General features: G+C 45.3%; 1 protein-coding gene across 1 annotated transcript in view; it reads left to right on the forward strand.

Moving 5' to 3' along the window:
* LOC117889108 (disintegrin and metalloproteinase domain-containing protein 20-like) overlaps positions 1-27238 on the forward strand; it is a 181114-nt gene that overhangs the window by 95725 nt on the left and 58151 nt on the right. Inside the window, exons 8-10 of the mRNA XM_034792988.1 lie at positions 9233-9322; positions 11191-11383; positions 25402-25507. Of these exons, the coding sequence (XP_034648879.1) occupies positions 9233-9322; positions 11191-11383; positions 25402-25507 (389 nt within the window). The remainder of the gene's footprint in view (positions 1-9232; positions 9323-11190; positions 11384-25401; positions 25508-27238) is intronic.

The following is a 27238-nucleotide window of genomic DNA, read 5'->3' on the forward strand; positions in this document are numbered from 1 at the left end:
TCGTACGATTCAGGCTAATGCCACTACCATATGGCAAACCCCTGCCTCCATTCCACCCACTGCCAGAGGGGTAGAGAGAAAGTACTTCGTCCCCTCCAGGGACCATGAATACTTATACACGCACCCTCCATCGTGTTCACTAGTCGTGTCCTCGACGCAAGAGAGCGTCATGGCCAGCAGGCGGCAGCGCCCAAATTGAAGGATGCTAAACACTTCGATTTGTTCAGGCGTAAGGTGTACTCGGCGGTGGGTCTGCAGCTCAGAGCCGCGAACCAACAGGTGCTCTTGAGCCGCTACAGTTACAACTCATGGAACTCCATGGGTAAATTCAAAGAGTTGGTTCCCCAGGACTCAAGGGAGGAGTTCGGGGCCTTAGTGGAGGAAAGTAAGAAGGTGGCTAGGACCTCCTTACAAGCCTCCCTGGACATAGCGGACTCAGCCGCCAGGACACTAGCATCTGGCATAGCTATGCGATTCATCTCCTGGCTCCAGGTTTCGGGCTTACCGCCAGAACTGCAGCAGACCCTACAGGATCTACCGTTCGAGGGCCAAGGGTTATTCTCAGACAAGACGGACTCTCGATTGCAGAGCCTCAAGGATTCGAGAACCATCATGCGCTCCCTGGGGATGCATGTCCCAGGGCCCCAGCGCAGACCCTTTAGGCCCCAGCCGCAAAGGTTCTACCCTCCCCCACCTCGTCCAAGACAAGACTTTGCCAGAAGGTGGGGACGAGGTGATAGACGAAGATCGACCGGCCCTCAACCCGGTCTGAACCAGGGCCCACCTAGGCCACCTTCAGGTCCTAGACAAAACTTTTAAAGGTGCGCTCGAGGACGGCGCCCCAGCCACTGCCCAGGATCCATCTCCCTCCTTTCGGGATCGCCTCTCCCATTTCCACCGTGCTTGGTCCCTTATAACCTCGGACCGCTGGGTCCTTCGCACGGTGGAGAGGGGATACGCTCTCCAGTTTTCTTCATTCCCCCGCTCCCCATCCTTCTTCAGGGACCCTTCTCACGAGCATGTCCTTACACAGGAGGTTTTTGGCCTCCTCTCCATGGGGGCCATAGAGGAGGTTCCCCCAGAGTTAAGGGGCAGGGGGTTCTACTCTCGCTACTTCCTGATCCCCAAAGCAAAAGGGGATCTATGTCCCATTTTAGACTTACGCGGACTCAACAAATTCATAGTAAAGTTGAAGTTCTGCATGGTCTCCTTGGGGACCATCATCCCTTCCCTGGATCCTGGAGACTGGTTCGCTGCCCTTGACATGAAGGACGCATATTTTCATATAGCAATTTACCCCACACACAGGCGCATCCTTCGATTTGTAGTAAACAAGGTGCACTACCAATTTGCGGTCCTTCCCTTCGGCTTGTCCGCGGCTCCGAGAGTGTTCACCAAATGTATGGCTGTCATGGCAGCATACCTTCGTTGACAAAGGATACAGGTGTTCCCGTATCTAGACGACTGGCTGGTGCGCGGCTGCACCAGGGAGCAAGTTCAAGCTCACGTCCAGATAATACTGCAAACATTCCACGAGTTTGGCATTCTACTCAACAAAGAAAAGTCCACTCTGGAGCCAACCCAGAGAATAGAGTTTATCGGGGCAGTCTTAGACTCCAGACTTGCCCGAGCTCGTCTACCAGACAATCGGTTTCACACCATCACAGGCATCATCCGAGGGCTCCAGGTCTTCCCAATTACCACAATAAGGACGTGCCTCAGCCTGTTGGGACACATGGCCTCTTGCACTTACGTAACCAGGCATGCCAGACTTTGGCTTCGCCCACTTCAGGCCTGGTTATCGTCAGTGTACCGTCCTTATCGGGACAACCTGAACATGGTGGTCACGGTACCGAACTCGGTCCTGACCTCTCTCACCTGGTGGCTGGATCACAAGGCGGTTGGCGCAGGAATGCCGTTTCACGCCCCACAACCCTCCCTGCACCTGGTCACGGACGCTTCATCTCTCGGTTGGGGTGCTCACCCAAGAGAGCACCACACCGAGGGCCTGTGGACCGCATCCCAACTAGCTCCACACATCAATGTTCGAGAGCTGATGGCTGTGCATCTAGCCTGTCAGGCATTTCTCGGTCTCCTGCACAGCCGTTGCATGTCAGTCCTCACAGACAACACCACGGCCATGTTCTACATCAACAAGCAAGGAGGAGCCCGGTCGTCTCTCTTATGCCAAGAGGCCATTCACCTGTGGGAGTTCTGCATTGCCCACTCGATACATCTCATGGCATCATTCCTCCCTGGAGTCCAGAACACTCTAGTGGACCGTCTCAGCAGATCCTTCCAGACGCACGAGTGGTCGATTCGCCCGGACATCATCNTAAAAACCTCACTTCTTCGGATGCAGTGAGGTTTTTACTCACGAAAGCTTATGCCCAAATAAATCTGTTAGTCTTTAAGGTGCCACCAGACTCCTTGTTGTTTTTGTAGATACAGACTAACACGGCTACCCCCTGATACTGTCTGCCTCTAGAGCGCCAGAAGACGCAAATATCTTCTACACCGTTGACTCCGGCACCAGGGGTAGGGCTGTTGAGTCCGGTGCAGACTGGCTCACCGCCTCGGTCCGTGAGGGAGCCCTGACTTCCGTCTACTCCGGAGACCTTTGCGAAGGCGAAAGACCTCATCGCTCTCACAGAGCCGATGCCGTCTCAACCCGCGGCACCGCCCTCTCTTCGGACCGTGCAATCCAGGGGCAAGCCTGCCCTGGTACGCTCGCCGTCTCCGAGCGTGGACTCGCGGCACTGCTCCAGGTCTCGGAGCAAGTCCTGACACCGCTCGCAGTCCCGGCGTCGACTTTCACCCTGGCACCAGTCGTACTCGCGGCCTAGGTCCTCTTCAAGGCACTGATCGACATCTTGGCACCGTCAGGACCATCGGTACCGGTCGGCATCTAGACGTAGTTCTCGACACCGGTACGAGCGCTGCTCCAGTTCGAGGGGCCGCTCCCGGCACCACGTCTACAGGCGGTCGTCTTCATCTCGGTCCAGATTCGGATCTCGGCACCGACATGGCCAGCGGCACCGATTTCGATCACAGTACCGCTCACCGGCACCGCGCAGGGACCGCTCGCCTATGGACCGGCACCGATCGGCACCGTACCGCACCGAGCCGATGCACCTGCGTTCGGCACCGCCCTGGCCCTCGAGATCAGCGTCTTGCTCGTCCGACGGGGCTTCACGATCAGCATACCCTCCCCAGGGTCAGGCTGCTACTGACTTGGGTCACTGGCAGGAGGGGGCAGAGGACTCCGCGCAGGACCCTACGCATTGGTCTTTCTGGACCCTGTGGGCGTATCACCAGGCGCAAAGGGCTCCACCATCGGCCTCTCGCTCGGCACAATCCGAGCCCAGAGTCCCGAAGGCCACCATCTCCTGTCCTCCCCCAGGGGGCATAGAGGCTCCCGTGCCTATACCACCTCAGGCCCTAGACGCCGGGAGATCCTCCGCTTCAGGGGCCCTTAGAACCGGACCCTCATTTGGACCCCTTGCCCCCGGAGGCATCCTCCTCATCTTCCCCGGATGAGGCGGTGGCGGGCACAACAGCCTCAGGCCCGCCCCCAATAGATCTTCGTGCCCACCAAGACCTGTTACATAGGGTGGCACGTAACATGGACCTCCAGGTGGAGGAGATAGTAGAGGTGCAGGACCCAGTGGTGAGCATCCTGTCCGCTGATGCCCCATCCCGGGTAGCATTACCACTGATTCGTACGATTCAGGCTAATGCCACTACCATATGGCAAACTCCTGCCTCCATTCCACCCACTGCCAGAGGGGTCAAGAGAAAGTACTTCGTCCCCTACAAGGACCATGAATACTTATACACGCACCCACCACCGTGTTCACTAGTCGTGTCCTCGGTGAATGCAAGAGAGTGTCATGGCCAGTAGGTGGCAGCACCCAAATCGAAGGAGGCTAAACGCTTCGATTTGTTCGGGCGTAAGGTGTACTCGGCGGGGGGGTCTGCAGCTCAGAGCTGCGAACCAACAGGCGCTCTTGAGCCGCTACAGCTACAACTGATGGAACTCCATGGGTAAATTCAAAGAGTTGGTTCCCCAGGACTCAAGGGAGGAGTTCGGGGCCTTAGTTGCCGCGGGAATGCCGTTTCACGCCCCACAACCCTCCATGCACCTGGTCACGGACGCGTCATCTCTCGGTTGGGGCACTCACCCGAAGAGCACCACACCCAGGGCCTGTGGACCGCACCCCAACTAGCTCTGCACATCAGTGTTCGAGAGCTGGTGGCCGTACATCTAGCTTGTCAGACATTTCTTGGTCTCCTGCACGGCCGTTGCGTGTCAGTCCTCACAGACAACACCACGGCCATGTTCTACATCAACAAGCAAGGAGGAGCCCGTTCGTCTCTCCTATGCCAAGAGGCCATTCGCCTGTGGGAGTTCTGCATTGCCCACTCGATACATCTCATGGCATCGTTCCTCCCTGTAGTCCAGAACACCCTAGCGGACCGTCTCAGCAGATCCTTCCAGACGCACGAGTGGTTGATTCGCTCAGACATCATCTATTCCATCTTCCAGAGGTGGAGATTTCCCCAGGTTGACCTGTTCGCATCTCGAGCCAATAGGAAGTGCCACATGTTCTGCTCCCTACAAGGGCGATCTCCGGGCTCCCTGTCGGACGCTTTCCTTCTGACGTGGAAAGACCAGCTGTTCTACGCTTTTCCTCCATTCCCACTGGTCCACAGGTTACTGCTCAAGCTATGCAGAGACGAGGCATGTTTCATTCTAGTCGCTCCAGCTTGGCCAAGACAGCACTGGTACACCACGCTTCTGGGGCTATCGGTTCAAACTCCGATCACGCTTCCCTTGTGCCCAGACCTGATCTCTCAGGACCACGGCCGACTCTGTCACCCCGACCTGCAATCGCTCCACCTCACAGCATGGATGCTCCATGGCTAAATTGGACAGAGCTACAATGCTCACATCCTGTGCAACAGATTCTGCTGGGAAGTAGAAAGCCCTCTACATGGACCACTTACTTAGCCAAGTGGAAACGGTTCTCCTGTTGGTGCGCACAGCGGGCTACGCCCCCCTTGCAGGCGTCAATTCCCTTTATACTCGAATATCTCCTATCCCTGAAACAGCAGGGCTTGGCGATATCTTCAATCAGGGTTCACCTGGCCGCTATATTGGCGTTCCACCCAAGAGAACTCGCTTCCTCGGTCTTCTTTAACCCGGTGGTCGTTAGATTCCTCAAGGGCTTAGACCGAATGTACCCACAGCAACGCCAACCCGTTCCAGCGTGGGATCTTAACCTGGTTCTCTCCAAGCTCACAGGGCCCCCGTTCGAGCCATTGGCTACCTGCTCACTCCTGTACCTATCTTGGAAGACAGCCTTCCTGGTAGCCATCACTTCAGCAAGGCATGTTTCTGAAATCAGGGTGCTTACATCTGAGCCTCCATACACAGTTTTCCATAAAGACAAGGTGCAGCTTTGCCCCACCCTGCCTTTCTTCCCAAGGTAGTTTCACCTTTTCATGTGAACCAGGATATATTTCTCCCGGTCTTCCATCCTAAGCTGCACGCCACCCGTCAAGACCAGCGTATGCATTCCTTGGACGTACGCAGGGCCCTGGCTTTCTATATTGAGCGTACAAAGCTGTTTAGGAAAACGACACAACTCTTCGTTGCAGTGGCCGACCGGATGAAAGACTTACCGGTCTCCTCACAACGTCTCTCCTCTTGGATCACGTCCTGCATTCGTGCTTGCTACGACCTGGCCGGTGCCCCGACGCCGCACTTCACCGCCCACTCCACGAGGGCTCAAGCCTCCTTGACTGCCTTCCTGGCTCGAGTCCCGATCCAGGACATTTGTAGAGCTGCGGTTTGGTCATCGGTCCACACCTTCGCCGCTCACTATGCACTGGTACAGCAGTCCAGAGACGATGCTGCATTCGGATCAGCGGTTTTGCACACAGCGATGTCTCACTCCGACCCCACCGCCTAGGTAAGGCTTGGTAGTCACCTAATTGGAATCAATATGAGCAAGCACTCGAAGAAGAAAAAACGGTTATTCACCTTTGTAACTGTTGTTCTTCGAGATGTGTTGCTCATATCCATTCCAAACCCGTCCCCACTGTCGGAGTAGCCGGCAAGAAGGAACTGAGGGGGCGCTGGGTCGGCTGGGGTATATATCCAGCGCCATGAAGGCGCCACTCCAGGGGGCTCCACAGCCGACCCACCGGGTGTTGCTAGGGTAGAAAATTTCTCCGACGATCCTGCACGCGGCGCGCGCACACCTAATTGGAATGGATATGAGCAACACATCTCGAAGAACAACAGTTACAAAGGTGAGTAACCGTCTTTTTTCTTCTTCTGCTTCTTCCTCTCTACCCCACTAATGGCACCAGACCTGGACTCCAGCAGGATTGGTCAGAAGTACTGGACCCTTACTTCTGCTGCAAACAGAACTGTTATCCTGAACATAAAGCACTGGCCCCCCCAATGAAAGTCAATCCTGAACTGAGAAGGTCCCTTAGATCATGAATGAAAAATCTTAATCCAAGAGTCTCCATCAGCGAATGTGAGCAGCCAGTACAGTTACATTGTCAGAGTGGAGTGGTTCCCAGAGGATCAGTTGACAAGAGAAAGGCCTGTAGATCTTGCTTCTGGCCTCAGCCAAAAGGGATCCACTCTGCACTTGCGAATCTTGAATCTTGTTCCCCTGCCTGCTGATCTGGTGTCTCTGAACCCAACTATACTGCTCTGAACTTCAGCAAACCGTGGTACTTCAGGAATGCCCCTTGCCATGCTTGTTCACCCAGAGATCCTCCAGTTTCCAACTGAGATATTTTTTACACACTCGCATTACAGTCCATGGCCAGCTCCTTGTAACTACGCTGGACACAATAGAAAAGAGGTTGAATCCTGGCTTTAAGTGCAAAGTTGAACTCAGCCAACATTATGAAGTCATTACCAGCACCTCCATAGTAGGCTTGTTGTACTAATTTAGATGGCATACATGAGCCCAAAGAGTCAAAGTTGTTAACATAACCCAGTCATTGTTCAACATTAACCAGTGTAAAACAAGATTTGGTATAGACACCACAACCTGCTTAGTATTAAGGCAAGCACCCCAAATCCATTGAACCCTATTATTAACCATGGAGAAGAAAAGGGAAAAACAGTTCAAGCATTTGAAATGTAAAGTATTAAATAAGGATTTTATTTTGACAATATCCCTTTTTCCTTTTCCTTAGCTGGACAGAGTTTTTACTAGGAAAAAAACCCTATTTAACAGTGTTTTAGATGGTGTCAAACATAATAATATCTATTCTTGTTGGGGAGAAGAGAGGAAGGTCAATGGAGATGGATTAGAACTGTTGTTTTTTCATTTTTCTTGAAGTCCGATCCTGGCAAAACAAGACAAATACACAACAGGGGAGAGAAAGGAACACCAAAGATAGAAAATGCAGTTTCTGTGTCTGGTGCCGACTCTAACTTGCAACCTTATTGTCGCAGAAACACAGGCACAACACAGGGTCTTATCAGTCACTCTTTGACATGACAAACTTGTACCACCATTGGGATGTTTAGGGCATTGTTTTTAGCTGCCTTTCTGGTCACAGGCTTACAGCCATGTTGCAAAGTATACAGTCTTATCCAGCTAAAGCAGGCATTTATTAAACAGAAGGAAAAAGGAGCGTGTTAGGAAAGAGAAGAAATAAGGTGAGGAAGTAAGAGGACACACAGGGGAAGATTGGGGGTGGGTGTGGAGAAAAAGAGATGAAGTGTCACATCCCAGCTGGGGTTCTGGAGTTAGCATGTGGAGGTGGGAGTGTTCTTCTGGGTTCCTTTCTCTGGCCTGATTTGGTCAGTGATATCCGTATAACCCACTTTGTTTATATTAATTAATTCTGTCTCCATCTTATATGCAATTGTTTAAGAAAAGATGTAAAGGTCATTGTGACAATATATAAACTTTCAGTTACTTTGAGGACCTGCTTCTTCTCTGGTAAACAGCTGACACATATCCTTTCTATCTGGTATTGTTGCTGCCACCATCCCATATTCACTCCTTGTTTCCTTTAGACTCAGAGTTAAAAGGATTTGGTCTTTTCTCCCCAGGATCTGGAAGCCCAAGAGATACGCTCTTGCTTGTAATAATTATTATATAGCATCACTTCAAGAAGTGGCAGTCAGGTGCCTAAATAACTAAAGGCTTGTCTACACTTGAAATGCCAGGGTGGCACAGCTACAGTGCTGCTAACTCAATCAATCACCACCCAGCATCTGCAGCTAATTTACATGCCACAATTCTATTGGGTAGAATGGCTCTGGTTCGAGGGGAGACTGGAAACATGCAGCTTATGTGGCTAAACTCACTGATCTTTAAAGATTGCATAGCTGCATACTAGCTCAAACATCAGTGCTTAAAAGGCTCCCCACCTTAAAAGGTTGTCTTGGCACTACTCCCATTTTGGCAACACAGACAGGAGAACTGAGGCAGGAGTACAGGGGATGCCCTTGAAGCATGGCGACATTGGGACTCATGGACTATGCTATCCCCACACCTAATATCACATAGTACCAGTCTCACCAACACAACCCTGCAAGCAAGTGAGTCAATTAGAAAATCAGTGACAGATTCATAAAGTACATTATGGCTTCTTTGTGTTACTCTAGTATATTGGTGCATCTGCCTTTAAAAGTTTACATTAAAATGAAATTATTAAATTTTGTTTGCAAATATCTTAAAATCATTAGAAATATTACATATATCTATGGTACTTATGTAACTGTAATGTCAGCACCTCACAATCTTTTAAATTTTTTAAATGTATTTATCCTCACAACACCCGTGTGAGATCGTACTTCCCTATTGCTCCCATTTTACAGATAGGGAACTGACGAATAAAAAACTAAGTGACTTGCCTAAGCTCACAGCAGAGCAGACAATTGAACCCAGTACCCATAGTCCCAAGTGGCTGCCCTAACCACTGGACCATCCTTCCTCTCTTGTAGGCAGCATTCTATTTGGATTCCTTGAGTAGAAGAAATAGCAAATAATAGAAGTAATAATAATACCTTTTAAAAAATTCTACGTAATTAGGACTAGGTAAGAAACAGAAGTTTGTCTCTCAAATTCATTAAGCTTTGTTACTGTTTGAAATCAAACAATAAATGGTAAGAGTGCTGTTATGCCAGGAGAGTCCCACAACAGATTTTTAAATTGAGGTGCCATTCATTTTCTACTTGAAGGTGTGCCTACGGAGTGGTTGTTGCCTATCCAATTGTACAATAAAACAAGGTGCTGCTTGTGTTTCTGGACTTTGCTGCAAAAACTGTCAGGTAGGTTTTGTATTTTATGGTAAACTGAATGTTTCATTACTTGTTTTAAAAGTTAGTAGCCAGTGGCAATACTATTCATTTTCACAATTTCCTGCTCAAGTGCTGCATCTGCTAATCCCATGTAGATGGGTTGGGATTAGAGTTGAGCAATTTGTTTTTAGCAAATAGTTTATTTGCTGAAAAAGGAAATTTTAGTCAACCCAAAACCATTCGCTAATTCATGTAGAGTTCTCTGAATGACTTTGACCAAATCAAATGTTTTTGGATAACAATCCATTATCATTATGCATGTCTGAATAGTCATTGGGCCAGGGAAAGTGTGAGAATGATTTTATAACCTGGCAGTTAGGGCCCTCACCTAGGATGGCAGCTAAAGCTGTCAATGAAAGACTGGTGAGAGGTTGAAAGGACCTGCCCATCAACATCCTCTCCAGAATGTTCTGCCTCCGTTGGCAGTGCATGGCTCCAAGCCCTATTGGAATGTCTACTCAGCTTTTGGGAGCGAGCCTCCCAGCCTAGGTCAACAGACTTGTGCTAGTAGTGTGCTGTGTAGACAGTGCTTTGATGTTGTGGCTTGGGAGCTCACACTCCAAACCTGGGGCAGAAGGAATGGGTCTGAGAGCACAAGCTCCAGCCTGAGTCAAAATGTCAAAGCACCAGCTACACAGCTAAAAAAGTGCACTATCACGAGCCCTCCTAGCACAAGTCTGTGGACCTTGGCTAAGAGGCTCCTTCCCAAATGCTGTGTAGACATACCGTATATGAGTTCAAAACATCCCCCAATTGATATTTTCCCCAATATTATCTTCCTACCTGGACTTCTAATTTTTGTCTATTGTCCTTCTCTTCCTTCATCGTCATTCTTGGTTTCCTGCCATAGCATGGAGTGCCTATATGTCCAGAATCATGTGAGCCTGGCCACTGTCAAGATGGCTCACATGAAGAAGGAGAACCTATTCCAGCTCCCAGTGCAAGATATCCTTATTTAAACAGAAATAAGTTCCTCTTCTGCACCCTCTCGAGCTCTCAGAGATTCCTCAGATCATCTGCAGGAGACCATGGTGACAGCCATTTTCAAACAAGGACTTTCATGCTTTCTCCCATGCTGCCCCTCATGATTGTGAGGAACTCTCCATAAACATTGATTAAAACTAAGCAATTACCTTCCAAAACCCACCTCAAACTCTCCTTTTCCTTAATGCCTACCAAAAATTGACAATAGTTAGTCAAATTGTTTCCTTGTATGCTCCCCTATCTATCTGAATCCATCATTTGTCTCTTGTCTTATACTTGGGCTCTGGCTCTTTGGGGCTGGGACTGTCTTCTTGTTCCATATTTGTATAGTGCCGAGCACAGTGAGATCTGGGTCCTTGGCTACAGCTCCGAGGTGCTACAGTAATACTTCTACTAAGTATTCATTCTGTAGAGGATATTGATAGGTGGGTCCCGTCTCCCTCTCCTCAGTGACAGAACACTGTGGGTGAAGAGACCCTAGCTATAGTCTCAGCAGACTCCACATGAAAAAAAAAAAGAGTAGATAGGCAAAAACTATATTTTCCATTGTTCATTGTTATTGATTAAAAATATGAAGAACTTATCATAATTTGGGAGTGGGAAAGAATCATATTTTAAATACTGGAATTAGAGTGCACTCCTTAATTAACAGCACAAGGAGTATTTATGTTGCATCTTCCTCTTACCTGATCTGTGTTAAAATAAATGTCAAAGCAACTGCAGGTGGCTTTTTTTCTTACCTGTTAGATGTTTGGGGACTCCTAGAACAAACATATTTTAAGGCAAATGGCGGCTTGTGGAATAGGCCTCCAGAGAGAAATCCCCTCCAGATCCTTGTATTCTTATTTTAACAGTTGCATAGACAAGGGAAAATATGCAGAGAAAGTATTGGTGAGTGTGACCTTCCTGAGTACTGCAATGGGACTTCAAGCTGGTGCCCAGAGGATGTATTTAAGCAGGATGGAACTCCATGCAGTGACAAAGACTGTTGTTTCCAAGGGAAATGCCATAACCACGAGAGACAGTGCAAAGCTGTATTTGGCAAAGGCAAGACCTGCATTATTATTTACAAAAACGCATAGCAGCATGAATTAACTCTTAGGAAATTGGCCAGTTCTTATATGATTGTTGTCTGGAGGCTAGGTAACAGACTTTTTTGGGCAGGAGGCTCTGCCACAAAGGAGGGAGAGTTTGTGCGGCTGCTGGGAGTGGCTGCAGTATTGTTTGATCCTGCCTCATCTCTGCTGGGAAGTTGACCTTCTCCCTGAGCTTGCCCTGTCTGATCAGTGGATTTTGCATATCATACCTATATATTAGGATGGTTATTCTATAACACCAATCACTGCAATATCTAAACAGTCTCACTGTACACTTCTTCCCCTGCTGCTGGATCCTACATGCTTCCTCAGCCCAGGAAGCAATTGAAGAGGTTTGAAGTGGCTCCTCGCACACAAAGCAGCTGACTTTTGGGAACAGCTGGTTTGGAAAATTGTAGTAGATACTTTCTTAAGTGGTATGGGAGTCTTCTTTGGCTACAGAAGGTGCTACGTGAGAGCTAATGAGATGGGAAACGTTTTAAAGAGGAAAGAGTGCTGAGACACCCAGAAAGAATGTAATCATTCTCAGTATCTACTTTGGTGTGACAGGGTAGACCAGATTCAGAGGCCACCTGCTGGAGGCCTTGTAGCCCTGCCTCTTCCCTCCCCAGAAAAAAGCAGAGGAGAAGTCCTCCCGGCAGCCAATCAGAGGGGCTGCTGGAGCGACCAATCAGGGGCCAGAAGGACCATATAAAAGGAAGCAGCAGCAGAGGCAGAGTAACCAGTTCTTTCTGGAGCTCAAAAGGGAGGACTGGGTACCTGGTTGGCTGGAAGAGCAGCAGGATCAAGGACAGGTCAGTGTGGGTAGGCTGAGCCCAGGGGACTGAGCCCAGAATATAACCAGACCAAGCAAGGGTACCATGATGGGCCCTGCTGATCTGGTCGAAGACTGAGCCCAGGGAGGGCTGCTGAAAGGACATCAACTGAGTGTACCAAGATGGGCCCCTGTTAGGCTGTTAAAGAAGGCAATACCTCCAGGGAGGAAGCCTTGGTGCTATGGACCTGTACCAGGGCCTGAGAAAGAACTAGAGACTGTATACCCTGGAAGTGGGCAACAGTATGTGTTTTTCAGCTGGAAGGGAGTGTCACCGAAGACCCTGCAAAAGAACCCTCCCTCGGGAGGTGCATGCTTGAGAGAGGCAGGTGGCACCCCATTCAAAACTGAGTGAGTAGGCATGTATTGGACCAGGGAGGGGGCGCTCACAAGAGGCATGTGCCAATCGTATTACATTTGATCTGAAGGGTTAATATCCTAAACAAATGTAAAATTCCCAGTTTCCACATGTTTGGGATGTTTGCAGTGCTCATTCACTATTTTTACCGTGTAGCACCCACATGTGCAGAAATGTGAACGTTTTCATGCCTTGAATAGTTTTTTTTCCCTTTCAGTCAAATCAGTTTCTCATTTTAGTTACATTTTTATGCCATATTACAGAAGAGAACCAAATGCAATTTCTAGTCTTATGGTGCTGGCACACAGGTTTTTTTAAAAAAATGAGATACTTTAATCAACAGATATTGTCTATATTGGGCTGATGGAAAGGTGTGACAACTCTTGTTCTCAAGGAGTAAATGACTCAAACCCAGATTGTCTGGTTACTAGTTATGAATATTTCCTTGTACACATAAAATAAATGATGAATGCTCTCAATTCTTAAATGTGGAAGATTTTTTTCTTACTAAGTTTATGGGTGTTTCCTGTTCTGGAGACTAGATTCCAAAAAGGAGAAGAAATGTCCTTTTCTCTTTGACATTTCTTTCCCAAGCATCAGAGACGTACACTTAACTTTTGAGGAGAATCTCATGATTGTGAGAATCTCGGAAATCAGACATGGAACCCAACTACTTCATTTCTGTGTTGTGGTCAGGGAGGCAGGAAAGGAACACACTCTTTCTTATGCTGTCTTGTGAGGAGGCTCCTGGTTACAGGGAATTAGCTGTAAGCTCTTGCTAGATCCAGCATTTCCTTAGGAAATATCACTAAACTCAAGATATTCTACTTTAGCATTCTTCTTCTCAGGATCAGACTAAAGGCAAAACCAGAACTGTCAGTGAGGGTAGGACTTGATCCCCTTACCTATAGCGGCCTAAAAGTTCAGTTCTGCTTTCAGGCAAGCTAGTCTCCAGAACTCTTCCTTCTCTTTTTGTAAATCCCATGAGTGCCCAGAGACACCAAACTAAAGCCATTAAGCTGTTCAGATTGCTAAATTTGAAAGTGAAGTTTCACCCGCCTTCACAGCCACAGAGTATTAAAAGGTCCTCTATATGCGCCCGATCCTCTGTTGGGGTCTTGTGAAGTTTGGACCATGGTTAGTCAGGAGCCTCGCCTCAGACCTACTCGCCAAGGGGGACCCTACCAGGAGGATGAAAGCTCCGTGTGATCTTTCCCAAGAAAGGGAAATGCAGTGTGAAGGGCTAATGGGGGTTGAAGTCTCTTGCNTTTTGATTACATATATTTTCACTGTAAAAAAATAACTAAATAGTATTTTTCAATTCCCCCATTACAAGTACTGTAGTGCTATCTCTTTATCATGAAAGTTGAACTTACAAATGTAGAATTATGTACAAAAATAACTGCATTGAAAAACAAAACAATGTAAAACTTTAGAGCCTACAAGTCCCCTTTGTCCTACTTCTTGTTCATCCAATCGCTCAGACGAAGTGTGTTCACATTTGCGGGGGATAATGCTGTCCGCTTCTTGTTTACAATGTCACCTGAAAGTCAGAACAGGTGTTCGCATGGCACTGTTGTAGCTGGCATCGCAAAATATTTACTGCCAGATGCACTAAAGAGTTATATGTCCCTTCATACTTCCACCACCATTACAGAGGACATGGGTCCATGCTGATGACGGGTTCTGCTCGATAACGATCCAAGCAGTATGGACCGACGCATTTTCATTTTCATCATCTGAGTCAGATGCCACCAGCAGACAGTTGATTTTCTTTTTCAGTGGTTGGGTTCTGTAGTTTCTCCATCAGCATGTTGGTCTTTTAAAACTTCTGAAAGTATGCTCCACACCTCGTCCCTCTCAGATTTTCGAAGGCACTTCATATTCTTAAACCTTGGGTCAAGTGCTGTATCTTTAGAAATTTTGTTACCCGGAGTTCTTTCAACCCAAAGCTCTTGGTAACTTTTACTCTGTGTGAGGTGGTGTCAGGAAATAAATCAGGGGAGACACGGCTGTCCAACCGATAGATGGCTGGCACAAACAGAACAACACAAGAGTGCTTTCACTTAAAGCTACACTTTACTTAGTCTCAAGCACTTACACACGTCCGCAACAGACTAGTAAAACACCCCCAACCCTTGATAATTACCGAAGCTGAGTATGGCTTTCGAGTAACACAGCGGCAGGCTTCCATTGGCGAAATCTTCCGTCTGCCGGTGGGGACTGCAAGATGTATCCAGAGGGAGAGTCCAAAAAGAGTCCAAAAGAGTCCCCAAACGAGTCCAACCATCTCAAGCTTTTTCCCCTTATTTATACATTAGTAATAGAATGACATGACATGTCCCTTAAAGAAAACTTGTTAAGCAAGCAGTTCCAGTGGGCAAGCAAGAGGCTCCTTCTGATTATTGATTAACCAGGTGGGTGTTTTTCCAGAGTTTGCAGCCTTGAGACCACAATAGACATTCCTGGGGGCACAGCCTGCTCTTTTAAAATGGATGTATCAGCAACTTCAACACAATTCTTATCAGGAAGGACATGGGGTCAAGCTGCCCTTTCTGAGGCACCCAAAACTCCCCCCCCCCTCCTGCCTTGGTCAAGCTGAGACTGCTGAATGGCCAATTTACAGCTGGCTGCCTAGGCTGCCTTTAACAATAAGCCATAGTGGTTTCAGGCACTTTACTGGTTTGCCAAAATCTCCCCATACAATTTCACATTGGTAACTTCTTTGTGTTTTGTCAAATCTGGAGTAAAAGTATTCTTAACATGAAGAACATGTGCTGGGTCATCATCCAAGACTGTTATAACATGAAATATATGGCAGAATGCAGGTAAAACAGAGCACGAGACATACAATTCTCTCCAAGGAGTTCAGTCACAAATGTAAGAAACACTTTTCTTTTAACGAGTGTCATCAGCATGGTAGCATGTCCTCTGGAATGGTGGCTGAAGCATGAAGGGGCATACAAATATTTAGCATATCTGGCATGTAAATACCTTACAATGCCGGCTACAAAAGTGCCATGCGAATGCCTGTTCTCACTTTCAGGTGGCATTGTAAATAAGAAGTGGGCAGCATTATCTCCCGTAAATGTAAACAAACTTGTTTGTCTTAGAGATTGGCTAACCAAGAAGTAGGACTGAGTGGAAATGTAGGCTCTGAACTTTTACATTGTTTTGTTTTTGAGTGCAGTTATGTAACAAAAAATCTACATTTGTAAGTTGCACTTTCATGAATAAGAAAATGCACTACTGTACTTGTCTGAGATGAATTGAAAAATACTATTTCTTTTATCATTTTTACAGTGCAAACATTTGTAATAANTGATGGAAAAATTGTGGATCATCTGGGCAGAAAAGTATTTACTTCTGTTGCATTTGGCATAAGAGTGGCTAATTATCAGACTGTGATGGAACGCTACTGCTACCCTCTATGGGGAAAAGATGAAGGTATTTGCAAAATCTGTCCCTGAAGATCAGAGGAAGTTGGGTAATGACCTCATTTCTGAAGGATAACTTGTTGAAAAAACATGGTTTAAGGGCATTTGATGCCTCTGAGACTTCTGCCAGAGCAGATGCTTTTGCCATCACTCGCTTATGACAAGCATGGCTTAGATCATCCGGACTCCCTCTAGAAAAGAAGACTAGCATGGAGAATCTTTCCTTTGAAGGACATAGATTATTAAGTAATAAGATGGATGAGAGCTTCAAGAGAATGAAAGATACTACGTTTACAGACAGATATTTGGGACTATAGCAACAGCCCAGAAGACAATCTGGTGCACCAGTATTCAGCTATCAGAGGCACCAATACTCAATGTTGTCTTTAACGTGTTATTTTTCACATAAGTACAGCTACCAGCATTAGCAAAGCAGAAGCTATTAAACCCTGTGCAAAGGGTAAACAAACCCCAGGGTCAACATCTGAAACAGCCCTCAGGCTACAAGTTTCTTATGAGTCCTGAGAAGTGCAGACCAATTTTTACACATTTTTTACCTACCCCATTTGAAGACTGCTATATCATGGCTATGACAGCTAGAGTACTATTATCCCAGTATTACTATTATTAGAAATAATACATAGTAGATACCTTATTCAGCTCAATTCTCTCCCTTTATCATAATCCCAGTTCAGATTCAACTCCCATGTCATAGAATCATAGATTAGGGTTGGAAGAGACCTCAGGAGGTATCTAGTCCAACCCTATGCTCAAAGCAGGACCAACCCCAACTAAATCATCCCAGCTAGGGCTCTGTGAACCTGCGAGCAGAAGTTCTCTCTTCAGGAAGCAGTGGTCATAGTATAGGGGAGTTCAGTGTGAAAGCATTGTATTCCTGGCACGTCCTATTCCCAAAGGAGGACTGAGATCTTTGTTTTGTAATAGACCTAAAGAAAATCAATTCCTTGACCCTGGCTCAACCAAGAGATCTTCAGTGATCTGAAAAAAAAAGGAGGCCTACAAAAAGTGGAAACTAGGTCAAATTAAAAAGGATTAATATAAACAAATACTACAATAATGTAGGGAGAAAATTAGAAAGCACAAGGCACAAAATGAGATTAAACTAGCTAGGGATATAAAAGGTAACAAGAAAAATTTTACAAATACATTAGATGCAAAAGGAAGACCAAGGACAGGAGAGACCCATTACTCAATGAAGGGGGGAAAACAACAACAGAAAATGTGGAAATGCAGGAAGTGCTAAATGACTTTTTTTGTTTCAGTTTTCACCAAATAGGCTAGTAGCAATTGGACATATAACATAGTTAATTCCAGGGAAAATGAGGTATGATCAGAGGCTAAAATAGGAAAGGAAGACATTAAAAATTACTTCAACAAATTAGATGTCTTCCAATCAGCAGGGCTTGATGAAATATATCCTGGAATTCCCAAGCAGCTGATTGAAGAAATATCTGAGCCATTAGTAATTATCTTTGAAAAGTCATGGAAGATAGAAGATGGAAGAGAATCCAGAGGACCAGAAAAGGGTAAATATAGTGCCTATCTATAGTAAGGAAAATAGGAACAACCCAAGGAATTACAGATCAGTCATCTTAATTTTAGTTCCCGGAAAGATAAAGGAGCAAATAATCAAGCAGTCAATTTGCAAACACGTAGAAGATAATAAGGTGGTAAATAACAGTCAGCCTGGATTTGTCAAGAATAAATCAAGTCAAACCAACCTAATAGCTTTCTTTAAGAGGGTAACAAGCCTTGTGGATAGGGGAGAAGGGGTAGATGTGACAGAGGGTCCTGTGGCACCTTTGAGACTNATTCTTACCCACGAAAGCTTATGCTCCCAGTACTTCTGTTAGTCTCAAAGGTGCCACAGGACCCTCTGTTGCTTTTTACAGATTCAGACTAACACGGCTACCCCTCTGATACTTGACACCAGGGGTAGATGTGGTATATCTTGACTTTAGTAAGGCTTTTGATACTTTCTCGAACATCCTTCTCATAAAAAGACTAGGGAAATGCAACCTAGATGGAGCTACTATAAGGTCGGTGCATAACTGGTGGGAAACCTGTTCCCAGAGAGTAACTATCAGTGGTTCACAGTCAAACTGGAAGGGTGTATTGAATAGGCTCCTGCTGGGATCACTTCTGTGTCCAGTTCTGTTCAATATCCTCATCAATGATTAAGATAATGCATAGATTACATTTATAAAGTTTGCAGATGATACTAAGCTGGGAGGGGTTGTAAATGCTTTGGAAAATAGTATTAAAATTCAGTATGATCTGGACAAACTGTAGAAAGGGTATCAGAGGGGTAGCCGTGTTAGTCTGGATCTGTAAAAAGCGACAAAGAGTCCTGTGGCACCTTATAGACTAACGGAAGGTGCTCCAAAATGTCTGTTAGTCTATAAGGTGCTACAGGACTCTTTGTCACTTTTTGTAGAAAGAGTCTAAAGGAAATAGGATGAAATTGAATAAAGGCAAATGCAAAGTACTCCACTTAAGAAGGAGCCATCAGTTGCACACATACAAAATGGGAAATGACTGGCTAGTAAGGAGTACTGTGGAAAAAGATCTGGGGATCATAGTGGATCACAAGCTAAATATGAGCCAGCAGTGTTAATACTGTTGCAAAAAAAGCAAACATTATTCTGGGATGTATCAGCTGGAGTGTTGTAAGCAAGATATAAGAAGTAATTCTTCTGCTTTACGTTGATTATGCCTCAACTGGAGTTTCTGTCCAGTTCTGCGTGCCACATTTTAGGAAAGATGTGGGCAAACTGGAGAGAGTCCAAAAAAGAGTGACAAAAATGATTACAGTCTGGAAAACATGACCTATGAGGGAAGATTGAAAAATTTGGGTTTGTTTAGTCTGGAGAAGAGAAGACTGAGAGAGCACATGATGATGAATTTTAAGTACATAAAAGGTTGTTACAAGAAGGAGGGAGAAAAATTGTTCTCCTTAACCACAGAAGACAGGACAAGAAGCAATGGGCTTAAATTGCAGCAAAGGCAGTTTACGTTGGACATTAGGAAAAACTTCCTCACTGTCAGGGTGGTTAAGAACTGTAATAAATTGTCTCAGGAGGTTGTGGAATCTCCATCCTTGGAGATTTTTAAGAGCAGGTTAGACAGTGATCCTCTAGATAATATTCAGTCCTGTCATGAGTGCAGCAGACTGTATTAGGTGACCAAAGGAGGTCTCTTCCATCCTACAAGTCTATGAATATCTTCCCTTTCAGCATAACACTGGTTTCTAGCTTTTGACCTAAAGGACACACATTTTCATATTTTAATCTGTCTGGCACACCACAAGTATCTTTGTTTCCTACGAGGGAAGGATCATTTCCATTTCAGAGTCCTTTGGTCCTTCTACTGCCTCCATACAATGCACAATATTAATACACATTTATTTAAATAGTGATATACCTTAACATTTATTCAAACTTATCCTTTTTACATTTTAACTGTTAGAAAATGGTGAGTGATGTATTCCTTATTTACTAGATTATTTTGTTTCTGATTTATGCCAAGCTGCATTTGGATGGAAATTGAAATTCATTTTAAAATGCACAAAAGCAGCATTTTAATTTTTTTTCAATGTATGTATTTAATTTAAAAAATTAAATCAGATATTTTTACATCATTGATTTTTGTACCAACCAATACTGTCTCATTATTTATGCTCCCCTGTTTATAGTCCCATTCTAAGGGGAGGGCTGGCATCTTTTAAGCTTGGAAAAAGGTACTTGTTTTCCTTAGCTCCAGGGCGAAAAGGTTGGGACTTGAGGGATCAATGATTTTTTATACGTTGTAAAAGGAGCCAAAATGACCCCCCAAAAAGGAGGTTTCCCTGTTTCCAGTTCCTGGGGCCAGCTCTACACCAAAACATTAGGTGAACCCAGCTATGACACATGTGGTGTGAAGAATCCACATCCCTGAGCAATGTAGTTAAATTGACCTACCTCCCATTATAGAGGGCACTAGGTGAATGGAGGAATTCTTCTGTTGACTTACCTACTGTGTCTCGCAGAGGTGAATTAACTACGGCAATGGGACAACCCCTCCTATCACTGTACTGAGTGTTTACACTGAAGTGCTACAGCTGTGCTGCTGCAGCATGTCTATTGAAGACATAGCCTAAATCTGAATAAATGATAGCAAGCAACAACAGGGAGCTGAGGGCAGCACACCTGCAGAGCCTTGAAGGTGACAGCCTGTAACACCATACTAAGTGTATTAGTGTGACCAGAATAAAGTCTAGAGGGGATTTGCAGGGAGGGGGTAAGGGGGTTCCCTAAATCGTGGTTTTCTGTCTTGTTAGATCATGATTTCTACAGAGGACAGCTTGCTTATTTACCAGATGAGAAGTCAGGAGTCACCAGTGTGTTTAGATGTTCATAGATGTTTGGCTGCATGTGTGTCTTGTTACCAGCTTTGCCCGTTATTTTGGGGTATGCTCATTTATTAGCGTTATTCTTCAGGGTGGGGGGGTGTCTGTACTTCTATCAATGTACTGTTTGTGTCACTTGTGTTCTCATATGGAGCTCTACTTCTCCCTCCAGCAAGTCCCTCCCAGTGGAGCTATGCAGGACCTTGGTTCCTCAGGGCTGGGTTCTTCCAGCCCCAGCATCAGACGAACACACACACATTAACAGAGCACATCTGAGAGGACCGGGTCAATCAGCACTCCCAAGCTGACCCCATATATCTCCCTGGATTCAGTAGGCTGCGTCAAACTGCACCTCCAAGCTTTCAGCATCATATGTCCCAGGTTCAGTACATCTCTATCTCCACTTTCACACTACAATTGTTCTGGTAGTAACCCACTTGATGAGCAAACTGCACAGGATTTTTGGGCGCTTCAGGGATCTTTTAGCTTAGGTACGAGGAGCGTTGCTGCAGAGCAAATGAGGAAACCAAAAACTACCCACAGTGGGGCGGGGGGCGGAGAGAGAAGTAACCAGCTTAATCATGAAAGTTATTTATTGCCAGGTAATAACCATAGGGGAGCCAAACAAACAAAACAATTATAATATTAAATCTAACTTAAACTTGATTATAAAAGTCAGGTTTAGAAAACTATAACTGATCTCACAAATCAGGGTGAGAAGGCTATACTTAGAGAGAGAGCTGGCTTCTCACCACTCCGTGAATTTTGACTCCATCGAAGGTCCCAGGTGGTGGTAACTCAGGGTCCAGAGTGCTGGAGACAGGCAGAGCCCACAGCATGATCAGTCAGGAGAAGATGAAGTCCCAATGGAACTGATGCAGATTTTGGATCCAGGTATCAGAACACTTATTTGAGCATGGGGAGGGTTTTTTGTAGAGAAACAACAATGGTTCAAGGGAGAACACTAGATTTGTTTATGTGTAAACTGATGGCTCAAGGGAGTATACCAAAGTTGTTTTGTTCGGGCTAGACAATGGGAGCTGATCATTCCTGGCTTTGGGCGGTGTTCCTTGGAGGGAGCTCACAATGCAATTAGGGAGCTTCACTATTTTGTATACCAATAAAGGATTTATTACTAGAATTGGTCTGATAACTCCTGAGCTGGGTGTGTGTAGGCGTGGTCTCATTAACATCTGGAGCAGAGATTCCCCCATCATGCAGTGATTCCCTGCTTTGATGGTCCCAGCGTTCCATGTGGTTCTTGCCTTGGAATCTCTGTTCTCCATTCTGGACCCTACCTCCAGCATCTCAGAATCTCTTCCTACTACAGGAGCCATCTCCTGCATGTGCTTCATATTTAGGAAAGTAGGTCTAAGAATATTAGGGACTTCTCCCAGTTTGCCCACTGCTTTGTGGATATCAATGTTAGAGTCCTATATCAGCACAGCCTTCTTGCCAGAAGAAATGGTGGCAAAGATTCAGTCAGCCATGGCCTTGCTGCACCATGTCAGGATGTCATTTTCTTGCTCAGATTAATGGACTAATAAATTAATGGATTAATAGACTCAGCTATGCAGGTAAAACATTATACCCAGCAATGACTGACAAAAGTATAGACATATTTTAGATATGTCTCTAATATTGATCATAACAAGGAGTGTGACCCTGCCTCTGTCATGATGGACTGTCTCAAGATGAAGAGAGTAGTTTTCAACTGTCCAGCAGAATCAGCAACACTAACCTCAACTACATCCAGCCTGGGCAGGGTAGCTCACATTGATAATTTGTGGCCACTGGAACTCCCAGGAAAATAAACTAGATATCAGTGTGCTAGAACTCAGAGCTATATGCTCGGCTCTCAAATCTTTTCTGTCTAAACTATATTTGAGCATAGTGCCGCTTTTTAAGGACAACATAGGCCAGCTACAATCAAGGAAAGTGATGCATTATATAAACAAGCAAGGATATACACATTCCACACATCTATGCAGAGCAGCAGTGGATGCGGGGCAGTGGTGCATTCAACAGAAGATCTCTCCTGTACTGCTACACCTAGCAGGGAAATGCAACAGTATTGCGGACCAATTGAGCAGAAACACAGTAGAACTCCAGGATTGGTCACTGAACACCTCAGTGATACTGAAGATCTCCAACTTGCGGGGATCATCTGCATGTAGATCTCATTGCAACCAGGTAAAATGTTGCAGATCTTGCTCAAGAGCAGGACATGACAGCCAATCAAGCTCAGACACATTTCTGATAAACTGGCGGCAAGATCTTCTGTATGCTTTACCCCATTTCTCATCCACAATGGAACAGAGCCAAAGTAATTCTAGTGGTTCCATTGTGGCCAAGTGGTTCTCAGTCCTCCATCTAACAAAAGGAGTTTACCTATCTCTTCTTCTTCCTCACAGATTCGTTGGAGAGTTGATCAGATCTGACAACCTGGGCTATGGGTCTTTGATAGAATTAGAACAATCTTGCTGTCTGCTGGTTCATGTCCTACTTAACTGTAGGAAAGAATCAACCCATAAGTGTTATAGCTTCAAATGGGAGAGATTCATTTTCTGGGTAAACAGTAGTAATGTAGCTGCAACAATGGCTCCATTTCATAATATTTTAGAATTACTGCTACAGCTGAAACTTTCAGATCCCTTTTTATCAGCTGTTAATGTCCACCTAGCAACTCTATTGGTATACCGCTCTCATAGATAACAAGTCTGTATTCACACATAACACATTTAAGACCTTTATAAAAGGGTTCAGTAAATCTTCCTACATGTTAAAAACTCTTAACCAGCATGGAACCTCCAGTAGCTAATGAAGTTCCATTTGAGCCAATAGCAGAATGGTGTTTATTTTAACTCTCAGTTAAAACAGCTTTTATCATAGAATCATAGAAATGTAGGGCTGGAAGGGATCTTGAGAGGTCATCGAGTCCAGCCCCAGGCACTGAGTCAGGACCAAGTAAACCTAGACCATCCCTGACAAGTGTTTGTCCAACCTGTTCTAAAAGCCTCCAATGATGGGGCTTCCACAGCCTCCCTTGGAAGCCTATTCAATAGCTTAACTAACCTTATCGTTAGAAAGTTTTTCCTAATATCTAAGTAAAGCTCTCTTGCTGCAGAGTAAACCCTTTATTGCAGTAAGTGAGATAGCATTAACATCTGTGTAATTACTGGGGGTTGCTATGTGCTGGAGTACATTAAATCCCTAAGGAACTAGGAGCATACATGGTGTACAGCAGTTTAGAAGCAAGTGCTGTAGGTGCTTCAGCAGCTAAGCCTTGTTGATGATAGCCCTGGTAGGTCCCGATGGTTAAGTGAAAGGGTAATGCGCTAGAGCTGGCAGGGGAGGGAAAGTTTGCAAATACCCTAGGTATAGAGGCTTCACAGTTACAGTGCAAAATTTGCAACAGGGGGTTCTTGTTTTGTGCCTTGGGACATTCCTATTGAAAATCAGGGCTCTTCAGGACTAGTGCCTGGGATGCCCTCTCCAGTCTAGTCTCTGTTGAAGAAAATAAGCTCTTGTGGGTTTCTAGACCAGGCTCGGTTAGTTTCTCTCATTGGGGCCCTCTGTACTAGCTTTCTTCCTCTGCCCCATAACTCCCATACTGACCTGCACCCAGCTGTAACATTCAGCAGTCAGAACCTGTTCCACACATGGCTCTGCATACGGTTCCTGGGGTTTCTTCTCAACAGCTCCTGCTTTGTCATGTGGCTGCTGCTTTTTAAACAGAGCCCAGCCCCTTCCAGGTTCAGGACCTTTCCCCCTCCTGGCCAGAAGAAAGGGAAATGCAGTGTGAAGGGCTAATGGGGGTTGAAGTCTCTTGCTTAGCTGATCCATCACATCTGCTAGAAGAGTGTGTGAATTACAGGTCCTCATGGCTGACCCACCATTCACTGTTTTTCATAAGGATAGAGGAGAGCTACATCCCCATCCCTAATTTGGTGACTGAATTTTACATCTATCTGTCAATTAACTCACTAGTATTTTTTCTAAGGCCACACCTGTGCAGGAGAAAACATGCTTCTTACTTTAGGTGCCCAAAGGTCTTTATCTTATTATTTCGATAGGGCTAAATAATTCAGATTGTGCCATAATCTATTCATTTCTATCCTGATAACAAAAAGAAAAAAGGGCTTTAGTCTCCTACACTCTCAATATTGGCTAGTCTATGCTTTCATGAGACCTATACTTTAGCATCAGACTCTATTCTGGAGAGAATTTGGACATACTCCACTAGGAAGCTTCAATGGAATGCCTTAGACAATGGTATGCCTTAGACGTATTCCTTTTATACAGATCTCTAGTGCTGCAATGTCGAGCTCTTCGCAAACATTTCACAAATCCCTATTCTTTGGATTCAGCATCCAGATTGGATGCACAATTTGGCAGGGCAATACTTCAATCTCCCTTTAATTATAGGATTCACCTTTATCTAAAGGGAGTACTGCTTGTCACACTGTTCCATAGGTAGGAATATGCAGAGGACATTTGAAGAAGAAATAGAGGTTAGTAAACCTGTAACCAGAATTCTTGAAGAAGTATTCTGCATATTTGCACTCGGAACCCACCCTCCTCCTTCCTTGGAGTCCTAAGTACAACCTGGGACTTGGAGGAGGCAGTGCAAGTCACGGAAATGGGTGAAGCACCATATCCCCTTTTATAGCCTTGCCCTCAAAAAATTCAGGAACAGTGAGGACCGGGGTAGGAGAGGATGTGAGAGTTCCAACAGGCACTGCTACCTAAAGGTTCCACCATCACATCTGCACCAGGGGTGTCTCCCATAAGTGTGAATATGCAGAGTCCATTCCAAAGAACTATGGTTACAGGTGAATAACTTCAGTTTCCCCTTAGCCCCTTGAAATGATTGGAGGAATTAGTACAATGCACTGTGTGCTTTATTTCTGTCTTGTAATTTACCTTGTGCTTTTCCCCCACTTTGCAGCAGCACATCTGGCCCCACTGAGTTGTTTCAAAGCAGTGAATACTGAAGGTGACCGGTGTGGCAACTGCGGTGGGGATGGACTTACTTACAATAAATGTGAAGAGAAGTAAGTTATATATATACATATTGATGTTTCTGAACCATTGGAAAATGTACTAATAAACCACTGTAAATAAAACCCTCTTATTTTAAGTAGTAGTGTAGGAAAATAAATCATACACAAGTGAGAAGAGATGCAGAGCAGCCTTTTACCAGCAGTACAGTTTAAGCCTTTCATTTTCAGCTCCACTGTGTTTTGATAAGGCTTGATTTTTTTAAAGGGAGTTCTACATATTCTTCTGTGCAGCCTAGACTGTGGAAAACATTCTCCCAACTCTTGTGGTTTCATTCAGCTTCAGGAAGCTGGTACACAGTTGAAAAGATTAGCTGGTGGTCTACTCAGCTCTGCTGTTTTGTGTTGAACGACTTGTTGGCGACTAGATTACTTGCTTATAGATGTTGAATCTTAGATGTTGCTTGTTGCTGGACCTTGATGGTCAGCCAGGAGGGTGGAGGAAGCACAGGATTCTTTGTCAGACATGGTAACATTGCAAGACCAGAGTCCTTCAGTCAAGGGCTACAGCAGCAACTAGGGCAGCCGCCATTGCAGGCAAGCAACTCATAGTTTGTAGCCAACAAGCCAGCAGCAAGGCTTTTTCTTTTCCTTCAGTTTTTGAAGATGGTGGCTGGATGGTTCCTCCCCCTTGGAATTCCTCCTTGGGACTCCTTTGGCAAATCAGAATGGGACCCTCTCCTTCTGGGGTATGCCAAGAACTTCCCCATTCTGGTACTTTCAGACTCAGAAAGTCCACTGATCAAGAAACTTATCCAGTTAGTAGGTCCAAAGGTATTTTGAGAAATTTGAAGTCAGGGATTAGAGTCCACAAACATTATCTCAAACATCCTAAAAAATCCCCCAAGTCAAATTAATAAAATGATACAAACAAGCAAAAAAGTTGAAATTGAAGTAATAGGAAAACACCACTGTAACGATGCTGCTTTTGGTGAGACACTTCTGAGAGTATTAATTCTGGAAAAATTGCTTAGAGCAGGGCAGTTACAGCCATAGGCTAGGGTTTCTCCATTTTCAAGGCACACCAAACCAGACAGACAGAGAGGACTTTGGTTTTACCCCACTGGCTAACCGTAAGTCATACAAGCAATCCCTTAGACATTCCAGTTTCCCAGTATCACCTCCATTACCACTCATTATGGGGACAAATGGTTATGAAAACCAATACCCAGGTAAAAGAAAAAAGGTTCTCCTGATCCCAAAGGACCAAGCCCCATACCCAGATCAATATACAAATTAGATTTTACCCACAAATAAAGCTGTTGCCAATCCTTTAAAATCTAAAATCTAAAGGTTTACTCATAAAAGGAAAAAGATATAGATGAGAGCTAAAATTGGTTAAATGGAATCAATTAAATACAGTAATGGCAAAGTTCTTGGTTCAGGCTTGTAGCAGTGGTGGAATAAACTGCAGGTTCAAATTCAGTCTCTGGAGTACATCCACAGCTGGGATGGGTCATTCAGTCCTTTATTCAGAGCTTCAGTTTATAGCAAGATTCCTCCAGAAGTTAGAAGCAGGATTGAAGACAAGATGGAGGGTTTCTAGGGCCTTTTATATTTTCTGCCCATGGAAGGACACCCATTTGTTCTTCTGTGGAAAATCACAGCAGCAAGATGGAGTCTGGAGTCACATGCGTAAGTCACATGTCCATGCATGACTCAGTTTGCAGGCAGACACCATTGTTTACATGTTCGTTTGAATGTTTCCAGGAAAGCTCAGGTGTG

Source organism: Trachemys scripta, chromosome 1 (assembly GCF_013100865.1).
Source record: "Trachemys scripta elegans isolate TJP31775 chromosome 1, CAS_Tse_1.0, whole genome shotgun sequence".
NCBI classification, from domain to species: domain Eukaryota; kingdom Metazoa; phylum Chordata; order Testudines; family Emydidae; genus Trachemys; species Trachemys scripta.